Here is a 17,716-nt window from a genome sequence, read left to right on the forward strand (position 1 = left end):
AGGCAACGAATATAGTGTCTATTTTTTTGGAAATCCTGTTGTTCTCACTCATGTATATTAGCTCCGAAAGAATGATTCTAATGATTCTGATGAGCAGTTTTATTACTGAGAAGAGTTATTCCTCTATAGTTTTCTAGCCGCTTTTTATCTTCTTTTTTGAATGTCTATAATGTTCTTTTAGTCATTTGGGATAGTTTCGTTGTTTAGTATTTTCTGGAACAGCTTCGTCAATTGCGATTATAGTTCTTTCCCTTCATACTTCATCAGTTCGTTTTGTAGTTCATTAATCTCAGGTATCTTTTTATACTTTAAGGCTTTCGCAAGTTCTCTTACGAGGCTTGGATTGATCCGAGTAGTTGGCTCTGTGGGCGGTGTTGCTTTAGCGTGCTTTTAGCCTGACTAACGAGTGTAAAAACACATCCTGTTTTAGTGACATTGCATTTGTTATTTTCGACGTAGGAGAAATATTCTCAGCTGTGTTAGCTCTTCAATGTGGGTTAGGACGACAATCCACGACAGTCTGATTAATTGAGAATGGAAGCGAATTTTAAAACAACTGATTTGAGAGGGAGGGAGACAAATCTTATCTTAAGATCGTGAATTATTATTAAAAAATAAAAATATCTTAATTTGGTAAACAGGAGTAATTTCTAATGTAAGAAATATTCGTTGTGCGTATGGAATGAATTTTTTTATATTTTTGTTTATTTCATATGTACTTAAATTTTTAGATCTCTGGAATTACAAATTACTTTTTAGAATATAATCAGCTTTTTATTCTCATTCTTGAAAGCGTTGTGCAGCGTTTCCATGTTAATCTAAACTGCAAACAAATAAATGACGAATTATTATATGTATTACAAATAATACATTAATATTGTATAAGAAAAATATCTGTCTTCTACAAATGTCATAATACGTGTTACGTCACAATACATATTAAGACCTCAGCAAAAGAAAAATCTTGTATAGTTTAGAACGATTTTGATTTAAGATAAATTGATTTGGATAAAGCTTATCTTTAGCTCTTGCATTTTTTCTATGACAGCGAGAGCGATTATACCGCGTTGATTTCGAGAATCGATAATTAATTTCTGATGGGCCTTTCTCGTTCTTTCGGCGGTTACTGTTTGCGATAGGGATTGCGAGCGCTGCGGTGACCTGTCAGAGGGTGCAAGCGAAGGAGATGGATTTGTTGCACAGCTGTGTATACTGCTTAATGTAGAAGGTACCGGGTTCGGATATTGCTTTGTGCTGGTTAAAGTAAATCCTGTTATCTAAAAGTTAACTATGGTTTGCCCATTTTCCGGCATCATTAATGTCTTTTAAATTGCACGACAGTGATGTAGTTAGCGATAACAAAAATTACATGTTATAAAAAAATTGCTACCGAACCATTACTAAATATTTATGATCTAATAATAATACGCATTTTCTACATCTTCGTTCACTCTTTCAGATTTTACTTTTATTTTCATTTTAATTTAATAGTTAAATAAAATTTTGCTGAGATTTTAATTTCGCAACTTGCCTGGTAAAATAAATTTTTAAATCTTTATGTCGCAAATATATACAGGATATCGTACCAAATTATTTATCACGCTAAACTGCGTGATGACTTTCCATCGCGGGTGATTCGTAGTTCACAAAATCGCTATCAGTTTCACCTCCTTCCAAATTGTATACGTTTGCTAGTCTCTTGTTTCTTGAAATGTCATATTCTTCACCAAGCTGCCTGTACGTCTGCGCGCGGTTTTCCAAGATTTCTCTAATAATTTCTGTGAAATGATTGTTATACATTTGTATATGTCTATTTCCTACATCAGAAAGCTCTATTAGATAAATCTCTTTTCTATTTCATATTTGGTCTTTTAAAAATAAAATTTGAGAAAGTACAGTTACGAATGCCTTCTAAAGATTTTTTACTTTAAGCTCAGCCTTACCCATTAACAATTCTCTGCTTTCAATCATATTACCCATTTCTTTTTTTACTTCTTTCATTAACCACGGCATGAAACCTTCTTCGACGTCTGGAAATATATGCGCGATACATTATCGTCCAAATAAATAGCAAGATAATTAAGAGGGAGGGAGGAAATAAACACAAATTCAATAGAAATAGAATCGATAAATATAGATAGAAATTAAAGAGCCTTTACAATTATTAAATTTGAGAAAAATTGTGTTTTTTGCGAGCTCACGAACCAGCCTTGATCTCGTCCAGTAAGTAGCCAGACATCTTCAGACCCTCCAGAACCGCGGGCAAAAGTTCGGCGATGTATCCTGTTAACAATACCGCAGCCGCGACTCGTTCCTCGGTCTCCTGCTGAGCCTTCACCGCCTCTTCGTGTTGTTTCAGGCGTTGATCCTGCGGGTTGAAAACGAATTTACTTTATTTTACACACTTTCTTGCTCTCTATTTATGATAATGTAAAGAAAGTAAATGAAGGATTTGAAGGATTAGAGTGCCGAAATATTAAAAGATCAAAATAGAAAGTCGATATACCTTCTCTTCTCTACGTCTCCTCTCCTCTTCCGCCAGTCGTTGCTCTTCAGCTTTTTCAGCCATGCGCAATTCGAGGAATCTTCTCTGCTGCTCCTTAAGAGCAGCGATTTCCTCCTCTTCCAGAACCTCGATTAGAGCTTGTTCGATAGTCTTGCCTACCAACACCTCCAAAATCGGTTGGACTTCCGTGTCGTAATCGAAGAGCTGGAAATATCGCGATGCAAAAAATTTGCTCTACAGATCGATCTGACTATAATAAAACACCACTATTGTAATAAAATATTAAGAGCACGTACTTCCCCGGGTTCGATTTGAGTGCACACATCCCGACCAACTTTGCCTGGATAATAGCTCGGCAGTACTGGTTTTTCCAAGAAATAATCGGTTTGTGTGGCTACCTCGGATTCATCCGGTTTCTCTGTTAGCTTGAATATACATTTAAAAATTTGATATATGCTTTAGCTTGCCTTAATGCAAAGTAACAATTTATTAATAAAGAAATATATAAATGAAGACTTCAATTAACCTCCTCGAGAAAAATCTCAGTTTGCACCGGTTCGTGTTTTCTTCCAGGAACCGGAGGAGGCGAACCCGTCCTGCAGACGGCTCTGCAAGCTTGCACTTGAGCACGTTTTCTCGCCAAATGTCTTCGTCTCGCTTCCGCTTGCCTCGCTGCTATCGATTGTTCTCCATCGATCTATAGATAAATACGAATTTCACGAAAAAAATACGGATCTTTTGTTTCGAAAAATTAGTGAGGTACTTACGAGAGTAGGAACGGAAGCGATCGTGCTTCCGCGAGCCACTCGGCGATCAAACATAATATTCCCGAAAGGAACCGATTGATCACTGCAAAATAACGTTGTGTTTGTAGTAAAACTCAATTCTTAATGGTAACATTAAACAAATTTAAAAAAAGTTCAGCTGAACATGCTGAGAAATAATTATTATGAAACGGCCATTTCTCTCTTAGGCAAGCATCGACAAACTTTTTACAAAATAATGATTTTTTAAAAATTGTATATGTCACAGTAAAAGCGTGAAATCAATAAATGTATACACTTACTAGTCAATGTATGAATTTACTAGTCAATGTACACATTTACTAAAAGTTTCATATTTTAAATTTATATTTTAATGATATTGCTTTAATAAGCAATATCATTATCACACTGATACAAATTGGGTTGGGTTAAATTAGTTTTTTGGGGTGTAGGAGCGTAGCTCCTAATTTTAATTTAATTACGTAAGAAAATCTTAAACTAACTCATCGACTATTATCGAAAAATATATATATATACTCTCTAAATCTGAATCAGTGAATAGTCACTGATATCAGACTATTCACTGATTCAGCAGTATTAATATTATATGATATATATTAAAATAGAGATTATACGTGTCGCTACGCAGCAAATTATAATATAGAAAAGAAATAATTTAAATAATCCATTATTAAAGATTATATTCGAGATATATCTATCTACTAGCACTTAATGAAGCATGCGTTTCAATCGCATAGTAACAAAACATCACGATGATGGTGTCTACGACCCTGCTGCACGCTAATGGTTTCGATAACAATCACGACAGTCTCTATCGTGAACGCAATAAAACGTTTACAACATATTTTTATGTGCTGAACTCATTTACCCATATTCAAAGAAGATTTTTGAAGATTCAAGATTGAATTTTTATATTTGATTAGAAGAAAATAATAAAATTACTAAAGAGTAGAATAGCCTTGTATTTTATCCGATTATATTTTATTAATGCAGAGTAGTTGGTTATGAAAACCATTTAATAATAGAAGAAAAATAAAAATTAACCCTTTGTCTACTTGTTTAGCTACCTATTTTTTTATACTGGTCTTTTCGAGGGTCTTTTTAATTTTTTTTTATTCACTCGCACAGTAAGCAACTGGAGAAACAAAATGACTAGTCTCATAGTAGAATGAAGAGCTAAGATTCACACAACAGTTTCAATTACATAATTTAAAATATATGCGTGAAGTTTGAGTCTAGTGGACCCCAATGTGAGGTTCTAGGGTTAATATTATTGGTTGAGAACAGTTGTTTCACGTCGTACGCGATTTTCGTTCAAGAATGTGGTGCACCAGAAGCGACGACAGAGAGAAACTCGAACGTGACCACAAGCGCACGAGAATAAATCGTCGGGCCGACGAGAAGAAAAAAAAGCGGGGAAAAAGCAGCTGCTATCAACTAAAAGACCAGTGATAAGTGTGGTATCACTTGTAAGGTTATTTTTGTTACCCGCGGAGGCTCGGCAGCATATTCATCATGCCCTCGATCGGTTCCAACTTTTTTGGTAAAGCTCGCGGCGTCTGCGGGAATCTGCTAGAAAAACAATTCCCGCTCTTCTTACACACCCTTTTTCTCTACTTTCGGAATGCCTCTCATATTATCTTTATTCATGCGCTTCAGTTGAATTCATTATCTTCATTCACGCGCTTTAATTGAATTCATAATCGCATTTTGCCTTTTGGGACAGAGACACCTTTCACGCTTTTAAATTTGAGACGCATGCCGGCGATAAGCTCGATAAGCGAGCCTCTTTTAGTAGACCGATTGATTACATTCCTGCAATATCTATCTCATTTCGTAAATATTTAATTTTTGATGAGAACGATGCAAAATTAAAGTAAGATACGTATATTGCAATTTGCACGAAAATGGTTTTTGGGAAAATTTGTATCGTCACTCTGAATGAAAGAAATAGAAACAGGAGCGGATTACTTTTTGTGATTTGAGATAAATAATTTTTAAATGCTCTTTAAGAATATAATTAAGTTAGAAGATATTAAAAAGGTAATGTTCCTGTTTTATGTAATACAACTTTTAAAACATCGACAAATGTTCTTGCACACAAATAAAAGTGTTTTGCGCTTTTCTGAAACATCGTGGCAGCTCTCTCTCTCTTTTTCTCTCTCTATAAATCCGCTCCTGATTTTAAGACAACAATCACGACACCGACATGCCAATTAAACGGTGTTTACGAAGGCAGCTATATACTAAGTCACCTCAGCGTCACTTACGCTGGCTCGCTCCTCTTGAACCTCCTCGCCTGCTCGTTCAAGGTCGAGGCGGTGGCGATGGTAGTGGCGTTCATCATACCGAGGGAAAAGTCTACGGTAGCCTTTAGGGCGGCTGGACATCGGGCATTGTGGCTATTGTGACGTACCTCCGGCCTCTTGCCTCCGACTAGCGATATCAGTGGTTTGAATCTGCTCTTCAGAGGACATCCGTCCGCCGCCTCCTCCTCATTTTTGCTGGGCGCGATGCCGAGCAAGGCCGCCACTTCCGGCGGCGGCATTAGAAATTCCCCCGTCTTCACGGTCGTGATGAACGGCTTCTTCTGGATCGATTTCTTGGGCGACTTGCGGCCTTGCTCCGCCTCGGCTTGCTCTTGGATCTTTTTCAGTTTCGCGTTCAGCACCTCATTGAAATCCTCCGTTGATAAGACGATGCTGGGCTTAGCCGTAAACGGTCTCTCCTCAGCTAACAACTCTAAGCTATCTTGACTTTTACTCTGATGCTTTTTCTTCAGAGGATTAACTTGATGCGATTGTAGACTAGCCAAGACCAGATGTTCATTGGACTTGCTGATGCGTCTGCGATTACAGAGATTATTTTTCATCGCGTTCTTCATGTTCCTCAAGTTGGTGAGTTGCGACGCATTTATCTCATCGTCCTCGTTGACGTGTAAGAGCGGCAGACTCGAGTCCAGGCCATCCTTCTGTAAGATCGTGAAGGCCGGCGGGTCCTTCGTCTCATAATCGAAAGACTCCGCATCCGTTGACGGTGCCAGAGTCGAAATACCGGCCGGCATCCTTTCGATTCTTTCAGACGCCCGATTTTGCGGCGGACATGGTGAATCGATCGAAGAGGATTAAAATCGTGCGTCGTGTTTAACTTTTCAAGCGCTCCCCTTCAAAAGTTTGAAGATTACATTTTCATTATGCGTTTATATTGTGTAGAGGAAGGTAATTGTGCCTCGAAAATCTCAGAAGCTATTATCTCAGAGCTCAGAGTCTATTGATCGCTCATTGTTTGTCTGTACTTTCGCGAAGTGAGAACATGATACATAGTTGCTGAAACGTGATCGTGGCGCTCGCAATTATTTCTTTAATTATTCACCGATGAAGTCACGAGAGGTGTAGCTATAAGCAAGTTTATCTAATTGAACAGCAATTTGCGAGAGTTAACGGTGAGAACTCATGGTAAGAAGAAATATTTTTATTAATCTTGATAAAAATAATAAGATATGAAGATTATTGCAAATTTTGTGAAAAACGTAATAAGATCTGGTGAGTTATTTGCATACATGTATATTATTTAGATAACAACTCGTTTGAAAACATTTTTATTATTATCAGGCCAATTTTGGGACGCATATTATTTTAAAGTTTTGAAGTTACAACCAAGAAAATATCATAATCGCGTTTTCGTGCTACATAAACGCAGAAATTGTGTTCGCGTGTTTATAATATCGAAGTTAGAGCTCTTTGAAATTATATCGACTTCAATCCCTCTTACAATCGCTTCACATCAATACGTACTGTGCAAAACTGACGCCAAACCGGCGGTTTTGCTGACCGCGGAAGATCGAGGAAAAACGTCGTGATCGTTCGCCGAGTGTAGCCGCGGCATTACTGACTGGCTCGGGGGAGTTCAGAGACTGGACAATGTCCTTAGAATCGACCGATATAGACCGCATAGGCCAAGTTGCACGTATATCTTCACCCCGCGACCGGCCACTCAATAACGCTGACCACTGCGAACGTTGCGCATGCTTAAGTCCACCGACAAAGGGTGGAATATTGTCGGGGTTTTACCTGTCTAGGGAACCTACCCGGGAACTTCCAACCCTGGCAACACTTCAAGGTGAAACCGCACTTTTGATCACGTCGCGTCGCGTCGGCCTGTCGCGAAAACACGACACTCATGTTCCAGATACAGACATGCGACATTCTTTATATATTCCTTCGTTCTTCTTTTTTTTAATAAAATAAAAATATATATATGTATGTTTTTTTACTGCATCTAAAAGATTGCAGTTGCTCGGGTAACCTTGGCGTCGAGGTTTCTTATTCTTCGAGAAGGTATATTGCTAGTTGCTTTGGTTTGTAGGGGTAGCTATTTACTAATGCAAGTGTGTACATGTGTGCGCGTGATAGACGTAGGTAGGAAAATGAATTATGAGATGAGTAAGGCATTTTGTTGCCACACGACTTATGCAAATAACGTACATAAAAATTTAGATTCAGAATATAATCAGACATAATATGAATATGAAACATATATTCTGTAATAAACGTGTGTAATAACACTTTTTACAATAATATATTTTAAATTATAGTAAATTACAACTTTGTCATATATTGTATTACTTTCAGTTTTTTTGAAGAATTTTAATTAAACAACTCCATTGTATTTCTTATATCATAAGTATCGCAATCGCATTTATCGCTGCGATAAGCAGTATGGTTTCGTGCTGCTCGAAAATATATTCCATCCGACGTTTACCTATTACGCTTATTAATCTAACTGTAAAATCTCAGCGAACGAAGCGGGCTGAAGTAGCTTATTCTTCAAAAAGATTCTATAAAAATTGTTTGTATGAATTCTGCACGAGTGAATTCGTGTAATCGCCTGATTGGTCAACCCGAATAATACCGGAAATAGTGACCTACATGAGTGAATTCGTGTAGAATTCGTACAAACAATTTTAGACATAATTCTTGCACAATCACAGATTGCATAATGCCAATACATTCTACAGATTCTATCATAAAATATAACAGATAATACAGAGATTTGCGGTATATTAATATATACTATTATTAACAAAGTTTTTGACATATCTCAAGAAAGTATTGATCTAAATTGAAATTTAAAAATAACAAGTGACATTTAACATGTAGAAATTTATGTCCAAGTTCATTCGAAGTTCGTAGAAGGTGTTATAATGGGATAGTCTTTCTCGTCCTTGCATGAGCGCGTAATCGTCTGATTGGTCAACCTATACTCGAATAATATCGGAAATAGTGACCTACGGCTGTTTACGATCGTCGGTAGTAGCTTACGGTACTAAAACGTTATCTCGTTCCATCAATTTCTTAGATAGAACCACCAGTCTATTTTTCATATAATTCTGACAAGAAAGATTTATTCCGTGCTGACTGTGTCAGGTAAATACAAAATTTGTTTGTTAATCTATTTAGAAGAAGTTAAATTGTAGTTCGATGAAAGCTGTAATTTTTTTTTGTATTTTGTATTAATGTTAATACGCTGCAGAAATCCTTGAAGAAGTTTCTCTTTGGTTTCTCGCGTTTTGCGTGAAACGTCGCGTGCGATTATGTGTTTAGGGCGCCGATATTCGTCATTAGAAAATCAATAAAATAAGTAGGACACTCATGTACATATATGAATTTATACGGTTTTTTTTTTAATTTCTTTAATCCATCCGAATACATTAGGAAAATAATTTTATTTAATATTACAATTTCTTTAATAACACATGGTATATGATATATGTATGTATGTATGTATGTATGTGTACATATATATATATATATATATAGATATATACCTTATTTATCTTTTAATTATTTTATAAAGAGAATTGACATTCTCTCGTTCAAGACAGCTTTATGTAAGAGATTATTATTATTAATTCATGATTGAATGTCTCGTCTGTATATAAAGCATGCGTTTCTTTATCCTAATCAATATGACTTGCTGGATATTTATTATGCAACATGCAAATGGCTTTATGCTAAATATAGTGCGCAATAAGCAACCAGAAAAACGTTATTTCAGATAATACTATTGCACTTTTATTTTACAGAACGGTACAAATGGGTTGCTTTTGAGTTCTTTATGACGAACATATTTAACGATATCTTAATTTGTTATATTGAATTATGCTAGAATAATAGTCGTGTAATTTTGTTTAATTTAATATTTTTTCAGTTGATAGTGATATTATTTAATAACAAATTAGTTGATAATTAATTATATTTAGGATTAAATGCACATGATAAATCTTAATTCCGAAAGTTTTACGAAATTTAAAATTTTTCACAAAAGCAAATCTTATCCTGGCTTTCATTAAAAATTTTTGTTGAATTTGTTAATAAGAAAAGTTATTTTAAGTTCTCAATCTGTCACGAAAGAGGCGTTTCTATTTCTAAGCTGTACACTCTGTACAGCATAAATATTTTCTTTTGATAGAAGTAGAAATCGCGTGAAGCGAATACATAGCATCACACATTTTGTATTCTTCCGTGTACGATAGTCAACGATAAAATCAACCGCCGCGGTCATTCCCTTTGTCGTCTATAAGCATAATCTATAGACTAAATGGCTGCTGCATTATCTATGTGCTAGGCTTTTCCAGTTATTGATATATTCTCTTTTTCTAGTTCTAAATCTAAATCCTAATAATTTTCTCGAAATATGTAAGTTAATGAAAAAAAAAAAAGTGTTTTCTATAAGTTGTCTATAAGTTTTTATTCGAGAAATTAATAAAATATATATTACTATCGATATATAATGATGGTCTTTTTTAGTTTAACGAGATTGTTTTAAATGAGTTTATTGAGAATTGTAAGGTAGAAAAATTTCAGAAGATGGATTTTTCTTGGTACATTGATATTTGAGAAATATTGAGAAATAGTGAAAAAAAGCTATAAATAAACAACTTGCGAGAAGTAGAATAAGATTTTGACGTCAATATGTGTGTACGTCTTTTGTAAAGTTGAAAGTTCACACTTTCGCGTAAGCTTAGCATAGTGTTAAATATGTAGAGCTTGCTTTACCGCCACGGTTACGTAGAGAAGCGAATATAATCTGTGTTTTCTGTCACTTACAATGTTCGGAATCATTAATTCAGAGAATGTTTAGGGCATACATTTGCACAAGATCGTAAACGGATAAAATGGTTTACAAGTATATGTATATTGTACACTTGTTGCGTCGACAACAACATGACAATTTTATGTGCAACTATAAATATAAAAAAATATTCTTTATTAATCGCGTAAAGTGACTACCAATTATTACTATCGTGAAATTACGATCTTTATGTCACTTTATTACGTTAAAGAAACAAATTAAGCTGCCTAGAAACGAAATCACAAAAAGTCTTAATGTTTAAACAAGGACGACAATAAAGTCTTAATTATGCATATTTCCTTAATTCTTCTTTATAGACAAATTGTTTTATTTAGCACTTTAGAAAATTATTCGAGATTTACAAGTTTGCCGATGTTTGCCAAGCAATTTTTCGAGTTTCAGAAGAGTCTCTCTTCAAATAACGTTATGTCATTATTATGTCATAACATTATTATCTGCTATCAAAAGTGATTGATTGTACTTACATTGGAGGATTTCTGTACTTCTTTTGAATGTGTAATATCGCCCTTGGACTCTTCACGAAAGTGTAGGTGTCCTTCCTCTCGTGTGTATCGAAGGGTATATTGTAAGACTGCAATCCCCGATTGCACATTCGGCATTGCTCCGTCGTTCTTGTAATCATTGTTAATTTTTTTCGCACAATTTAATTGCGCAGAAATTTTTCTTTGAAATTGTGATATCGTTCCCCGCGTTTCTAGCCTCTTGTAAGAAGGTTTCTCAGGACTATTCTTGTTCGCTACTGGACTCTTTGTGTCCGTCGTTATGGAAACGGATCAACTCTGAAATTCCCTTTATTGACTTGCTACTTTTCGTATCCAAGATACGTAATCTGCATTTCATGATTCTCAATTATTATGTATGCAAATTTAAAGTTTGATTTATTATTTATGAAAGGGGAAAGGATATTATCTTTTACTTTATTACTCAAAATTAAAGAATTAAAATTAAATTCAAATTTTAAAATTATTAAAATTATATATATTTTTAAATAATTTAACTATGATTTAATATGATTCAATAATTTAATATATAAATATATGTATATATGTAGAATCTTGTTTTGTTGTTCTTTAATGTAACCGTGGCGTAATCTGGCGGAGTAACTTTAATTAAATTAATGCTGAAAATAGTTTTTAATGCATGTAATATTTTTTAAAGTTGTTAATTTTGTTTAATTATGTCGTCGTATATTAAATTATCTATATAACTTAAAAAAATTATTTTCTTTATTTTATCAAAGTTGCTCTATGACTATGAAAGGTTGATTTCTACCTTGAGTCAAGTCGATAAGTTTACCTATACTGGGTAAGACCAAATCGATACTTATATACCGGGTGTTAACCACTACTTTTCTACTTTACCGAGTTAGGCATCAGGTTGCGTCTACTGCCGATAGCAGCGCATCAAAGTTAAGCGGTAAATATTACTTTGAAAATATTTTGATATACGAAGTGGACTCAGAAACCACAAAAGTGATCTGAAGCATTTGTATATCAAAGGAGATAAAAAATGACATCCTGAGAAAAAATTTGTTATATCTATATAATTATATATAAAGTATGTTTGTATAAGTTTTTTTTTTTGTATAATCTCTGTTTATACATACAAGAAAAATAATAATAAGAAGAATTAAAAATAATTAAAAGAATAATTTTTACATTGGTTTTTTTTTACAAACAAGTAAAGTTTAAAGAAATGAGACAAATTGCCTATATTTAATCATATATAAATGTAATAATAATGTATATAAAATGTGATTATACAAATACTAATGTATAATCTTATCGTAATTTTACTTTTTATAAAAAAATAAGGCAAACGTTATTTTTATAATTATTTTTTAAATTATTTTTTTTATACATATATACGAAAACGTATATAGACATATTTTATATAGGTATAATTATATATAAAAAAATTTTTTCTGGGATATCAACTGCTCAATATAATCCTTTCTGAGGTGCCAGGGGAAAATTAATGATTAGATGTCAAAGAAAATAAAATTCTTTTGTCGGTACCAAGTCACCGACAAAACCATTATGAACGCCCAGTAGTAACTAACAGAAGCTATTGTTTCCCGCAAAACTGTTTAAAGTCAAAGATCAAAAGAAAATCGCGGTAATCTTCTGTCTGAATGATATTTCTTTTTAACAATTACTGTATCAGACAATATTATACAATTTCACTGCACGTGTCATCAGAATGTTTATGATGTCAGGTACAAATGGCTTGAAAGCAGAAAAAATCTTTTTTTTCTATCATGTTATTCAATCATTGATTTCCCGCTGACATAGATGCATTGAATTCAGAAAGAGTTACATTGAATAGTTGACACGTAGTTTTTCATTTTCTTTAATATATAGATGTTTCAGGTTACTTTTCAGGTTACTTTTGCAATTTTTATTTGACTTTATGTTTGACTGACTGTAAGATAAATATTCGTCATAAAACAGACTCAGATTAATATTTTGGCATACAAACTTAAGAATAACAAAACTTGTATGTGCAATGATAGATGCTAAATCGAAATTGGTAATAATATTATACATAAATTGAATAGGTATTTTATAAAAATTATAATTTAGCTTTGAAATTTCCGGGACGTGTCGAATTCTAAATTAATGCAAGAATATTAATGTAGAATAATAGCTCTATATTGATATTACGATATTCAATTTATCAAAAGTCAAGTGACAGTATCAAGGATACTGTTCGCGCGAAGAAGGTAACGACGACTTATCTCAACGGCGGAGATGAGCTCGTCGAGGAGGCGCAGCTCGCCGAAGAAGTAATAGAAGAGAAGAAGGAAGTCTGTGGGTGTAGGTGGTGGTTTGATTTGGGTGAGGAGGAGGAAGAGGGCAGAGATTTTGGCACCCTGCTGCGCTTCCTAATTGCCTCGCCTTCCTTGCCTCGGCAACATCCACATCCAGCACGCCCTTGAACCCTCTCGTGGGTCCACGTAAGGACCCTAAAAACCTACCGAGTCTTGATTCTCTTTCTCCTTGTACTTCTTTTCCTTCACGTATCCCACTGCCGCCTCCGTCTCCTCCCAATCTCTTCTTCCTCTTCACCCAGGACGCTGAATAAGCAACATCATCTATCACACTGCGCGAAACGATATATTTGTTTTGTCGGACCTCCTTAATTATTTACAACCAGCCCACGAGCGGAATCTTCCGGGACCTATCCCGAGAAATTTTCGCTGTTTTCGGGGCGTTCAGGAATTTTTGGGAAAATTGAGATCGCGCGTCAACTAACGATTAAGTTTTCATCACCGGTCTGATTTGTATCGTACGGTTGATCAGCTGTTTTATACAAGAAAGAAGTGTACAAATGTATAATATTGTAGAAGTGTATAACAATATTAAATTATTATGGGTAAGTTTGTTTTCTTGCTGTTATTTTTTACTAAAATTATTTGAAAATTTTTGAATTCTTATGTTTATATTTTATATCGACATTTATAATTTTTCGTATATTCTAATTTCGCAATTATTTGCAATGCTTTACAATATTATTAAAAAATGGTTCATTTTGATGGCTTACATCGATCGAGTAAACGTTAATGGCGAACTATTTAAACGATGCTATTTAAAGTATAATTCTGTGAAATGTAATGCACATTGTGCACCGATTATAAAAAAATCGAGATTCCACGGGAAAAGACTTTGCACATATGAGCGAAGGATGAGTGTGATTATCTCTGTGGAATGTCAGTGTCGGGATTCCTGATGAAATTCGATCTCGGTATTGGAACCACCAGATAATGACTAGGAAGTCTGGAGGCGTGGTAATGAGGGTTGGCCCGGGGCCCTGAGGGGCCCTAAGAGAGTGCAGCGCAGCACGGAGCGCGGTCCCCTTTTTCGTGTCTCTTCTCTTTCTCTATTTTCCGTTCGCGTTCTTCTCCTTTCGTGGGCCCGTGTGGCGGGGCCCGTCGATTTTCTAGCTGGTCTAGCTGGGTGATAAATTACGGTTGAGATATCGGCACCTCCTCCTGTCCATTCGTCAGGGGGTATGTAACGTTGCTCCGTTTAAAAGACAACTACACCACCCCCTTTCCCCGAAGCCGCCCGAAGCACGTTTGCCATCCTTTAGCTTTCTCATTCTTCTTCCTAACCCACTTCGTCTTCTTTGGCAGTCTCATCTCGTCGGGACTGACTCGAGATAAGACATCAATCTTGCGCGTTGCGAATTAGCACCAGCCGCGATTATCACGTTTAGTACCATTCGTAGACAGAACCATAATCGATTTACTCGAAAATATACTCTTAAGGATGTGCATTATAAAAGCATATTAATAATATAAAATTTAAATACCTATTTTTTTTTGCAATTATTAATATGAAAGTTAAATAATCTTTTTTTCTTGGTGGTGATTAAAGTATAATGGAAATTAATCGAAGGAAAATGTATTAGATATTTTTTTTAAATTTTATGTCATTGATGACAGTTTAGGTAAGTGATCAGAACGTTAATATTTAAAATCTTGAGCAAAAACTTCATCTTTACAATATCTTTTCATTTTTATGATCCCTTCTGACTTATGCCACCTTTGTATCACCATAAAGTCACAATATTTTCAGATCCCCGTTGCGTTAGGGTTAATTATGGGGATCAGGGGACGACACCTCGACGAATCGGTCTGTTCTCGCATTTGCATTGACGCGTGAAATATTTTCACGCGGTATGAAAATGAACTTGTTTGTTTTACCGCGGCGAAAGTAAACACACAAACCGACCAGGTAATAGATGAGACGGAAGCGTGTTCTACTCGTGGCACAACCCTCGTCTTCGCCATGGTGGTGTTCGCTATTCGTACGATCTCGTTTACATGAGTTCCACGAGCCTGTTGTCCTCTACCTTTGTCTTGCTCTCATCCCACTCTCCTACCCCGCTTTCTTCTTTCTCGTTCATGTTCTTTTTCTCGGTCGTACGGCCCTTCGAGGGCAAGCCGTTGCATTCCTCGAAAGCGGGTAGGTCGCGCACACACGACTCCACCTCGAATTTGGAACAAGGACAACCTAATGCTGTGGACAATGTTAACTGATGAGCAGGGAGCTGAGAATCCGTTGTAAGGACAATGCCGGGTAGGGAAACGATGGGGAAAAAACAATAGGCGCCCATTAGCATCTACCTGGAGCTTTGGGGATTCTATCGTTGCTGTTTATTCTACTTCATCTTTTTCTTTCCTTTTTTCCCCTTTCCTTTTGTTTTTCTATTTGTCTTTTGGTCCTTTATTGCCGAAACTACGTTGTAAGAAAGACTTGTCCTAACGTATCATTACTCGTCATATAGGTTTCGTTCTTTCTCAGACAGTTTGACGCATGAAAAGTGCATGAAATTTATTCTCGCTTTCTTTACGATGAACAGCCACGTTATATAAAACATTTGCGTAACTCGTTAAATCTACACTATTTTTGTGAAACAATTTTAATTTATGCAAAATTGTGTTGTATTAATTATGAGGAATAAAAAAATTATATGTAGAAAACTGTTGGTCTTTTTAGAATCAAAGTATGATTGTATTTGCTACAGAAAATTTTACTGTGGTCTACGTGATTTTGATAATCTCAGGGTCTCTAAATGAGGCGAGCGGGAAAATTTATGAGAAAATTGATGCGACGCAGCTATTGTTTAGGGGCTAAAAAGATCTTCGGTCTTACGTTCCGAATGAAATCTCGGCTTAAGATATTACTCAATAACAGAACGGAATTATTACTAAGAAAACCGTGCGGTATCGATTAGTGTAAAAGTGATACTCCGATATCTATAAAATCAAATTTTTTTATTAACCGAAACTTGTACAGCTTTAAGAGCATTAATATTGTTGCAAAACAGTGCCTAACATTCTTAACATAATATTTTTGTGCTTTGTACAAATACATATTCAGTGTATTTTTAAAAGTCTCTTTCTTATCAATTAATTGATTCTATTTATGCGCTGTTTTTGTCAAAATGTATGTTTAGTAATCGGTTTCTTGAATATTTAACTTGAGTTAGTTATTTGCATAAAACGAAAATTTGTATTCTGTGTGTACGTAATTTTTTTAATCATCAAGGAAAGGAGAGGTAACATTGCATATAAAAATGCTTTTGACAAATTTTAGCGGGTATTTAAAATGAGTAACAGATATGCTTCTCTATTGTACATTATTCTATAATATTTATTTACATAAACATTTATCTACATTAGTTTAATTATATTTGATTACGCTTACAATGCTAATAGCTTCGTAAATATGACATAATTATCCTCTTTTTACGCTTATTTAAAGTAATTCCGTAAAAAAATATGGTTAGTCGCTTTTCTTCTCGAAGTCTTAAAAGGCAGTTACAATTAGTGACGCTGATGAAGTATCGTTCAGCCGCAGGTAGAGTCTTGTGGAAACAGTCAATTGATTTTAAAACTTTTAACCTGATCTTCATGTGTCTTTAAGGGTATCGAAAAAAGGAGCCCTAGGATTGTAAAGATTGGCTTTATTTGCTTTCGAGACATATTTTCCAGTATTTTATGCATATAATACAATAACATTCTGAAAAGAAAGAGAATATTTCGCATTGAAGGCGAAAAAAGGCGGAAGACTCAACTTGCGACTATGCAGGGTCGCGTCGTACTGAAATAGACTAGGTAGATAATGTCCGACAGATAACGGTCGTTAGATAAAACCGTGACTGACGTACGATGTACGTGCGCTTAGCGAAAAATTGATAATCCTCGAAAAGTGAGCTTAAACATTTTTCATCGCTCGACTGCACCCGTGCGTTCATCATTATGTATATGCGACTAGTTCCCAACTGGCTTGTTTCTGATTAATACGTACATAATAATTTATAAGAATTGATACATATGTATGGCTAAAATATCTTTTAGTAGGAAGTTTCTGTCTTTTGGAGCGAATAGTTTCCGAAACTGATAATAACTATTTTTAACATCGAGATAGCAATATTCGATCTATTTATTTCATTTCAAACGTGACTGCAGTCGTTCTTTTAAAAGCAACATTGTTTCCTTAACCATAATCGCGCGATTGTAGAATACGAGATTACTAATCGTTAGCAGTCTCATCGAGAAATTACTTTGCTGCCGGGAAAACTGAAAATCTCGCGTGAACAGGAAAACGTGAAATGCCCACGGATAATGCGAATAAGAAACACGTTGAATTCTGTGGCAGATACAGAATAGCTCGCCTCGGATAAGTGACCCCGCGGAATTCGACGAACGTCCGATCCCGTTGGGCTTAATTTCGCTTCGTGGATTTCCTTTCCACGC

General features: G+C 35.2%; 1 protein-coding gene across 3 annotated transcripts; it reads right to left on the bottom strand.

Annotated features, from left to right (window-relative positions):
- Positions 1–676: 676 nt before the first annotated feature.
- On the bottom strand, positions 677–7,242 carry Rsph3 (Radial spoke head protein 3). Of its 3 annotated transcripts, none has more exons than XM_071774222.1 (11): positions 7,086–7,242; positions 5,562–6,454; positions 4,780–4,860; positions 3,274–3,355; positions 3,033–3,203; positions 2,803–2,931; positions 2,507–2,710; positions 2,206–2,368; positions 1,944–2,030; positions 1,587–1,778; positions 677–823 (listed from the first exon to the last, which is right to left on the bottom strand). In XM_071774222.1, exons 2-10 carry the CDS (start codon positions 6,353–6,355, stop codon positions 1,603–1,605), a joined length of 1,887 nt encoding a protein of 628 aa, XP_071630323.1. In that variant the 5' UTR covers positions 6,356–6,454; positions 7,086–7,242; the 3' UTR covers positions 677–823; positions 1,587–1,602. The 3 variants fall into 3 exon arrangements, with proteins under 3 accessions (XP_071630323.1, XP_071630314.1, XP_071630331.1); XM_071774213.1 differs by having other exon boundaries at positions 4,780–4,863; XM_071774230.1 differs by lacking the exon at positions 4,780–4,860.
- Between the last annotated feature and the right edge of the window lie 10,474 nt (positions 7,243–17,716).

This window comes from Temnothorax longispinosus, chromosome 1 (genome assembly GCF_030848805.1).
Source record: "Temnothorax longispinosus isolate EJ_2023e chromosome 1, Tlon_JGU_v1, whole genome shotgun sequence".
NCBI classification, from domain to species: Eukaryota; Metazoa; Arthropoda; class Insecta; order Hymenoptera; family Formicidae; genus Temnothorax; species Temnothorax longispinosus.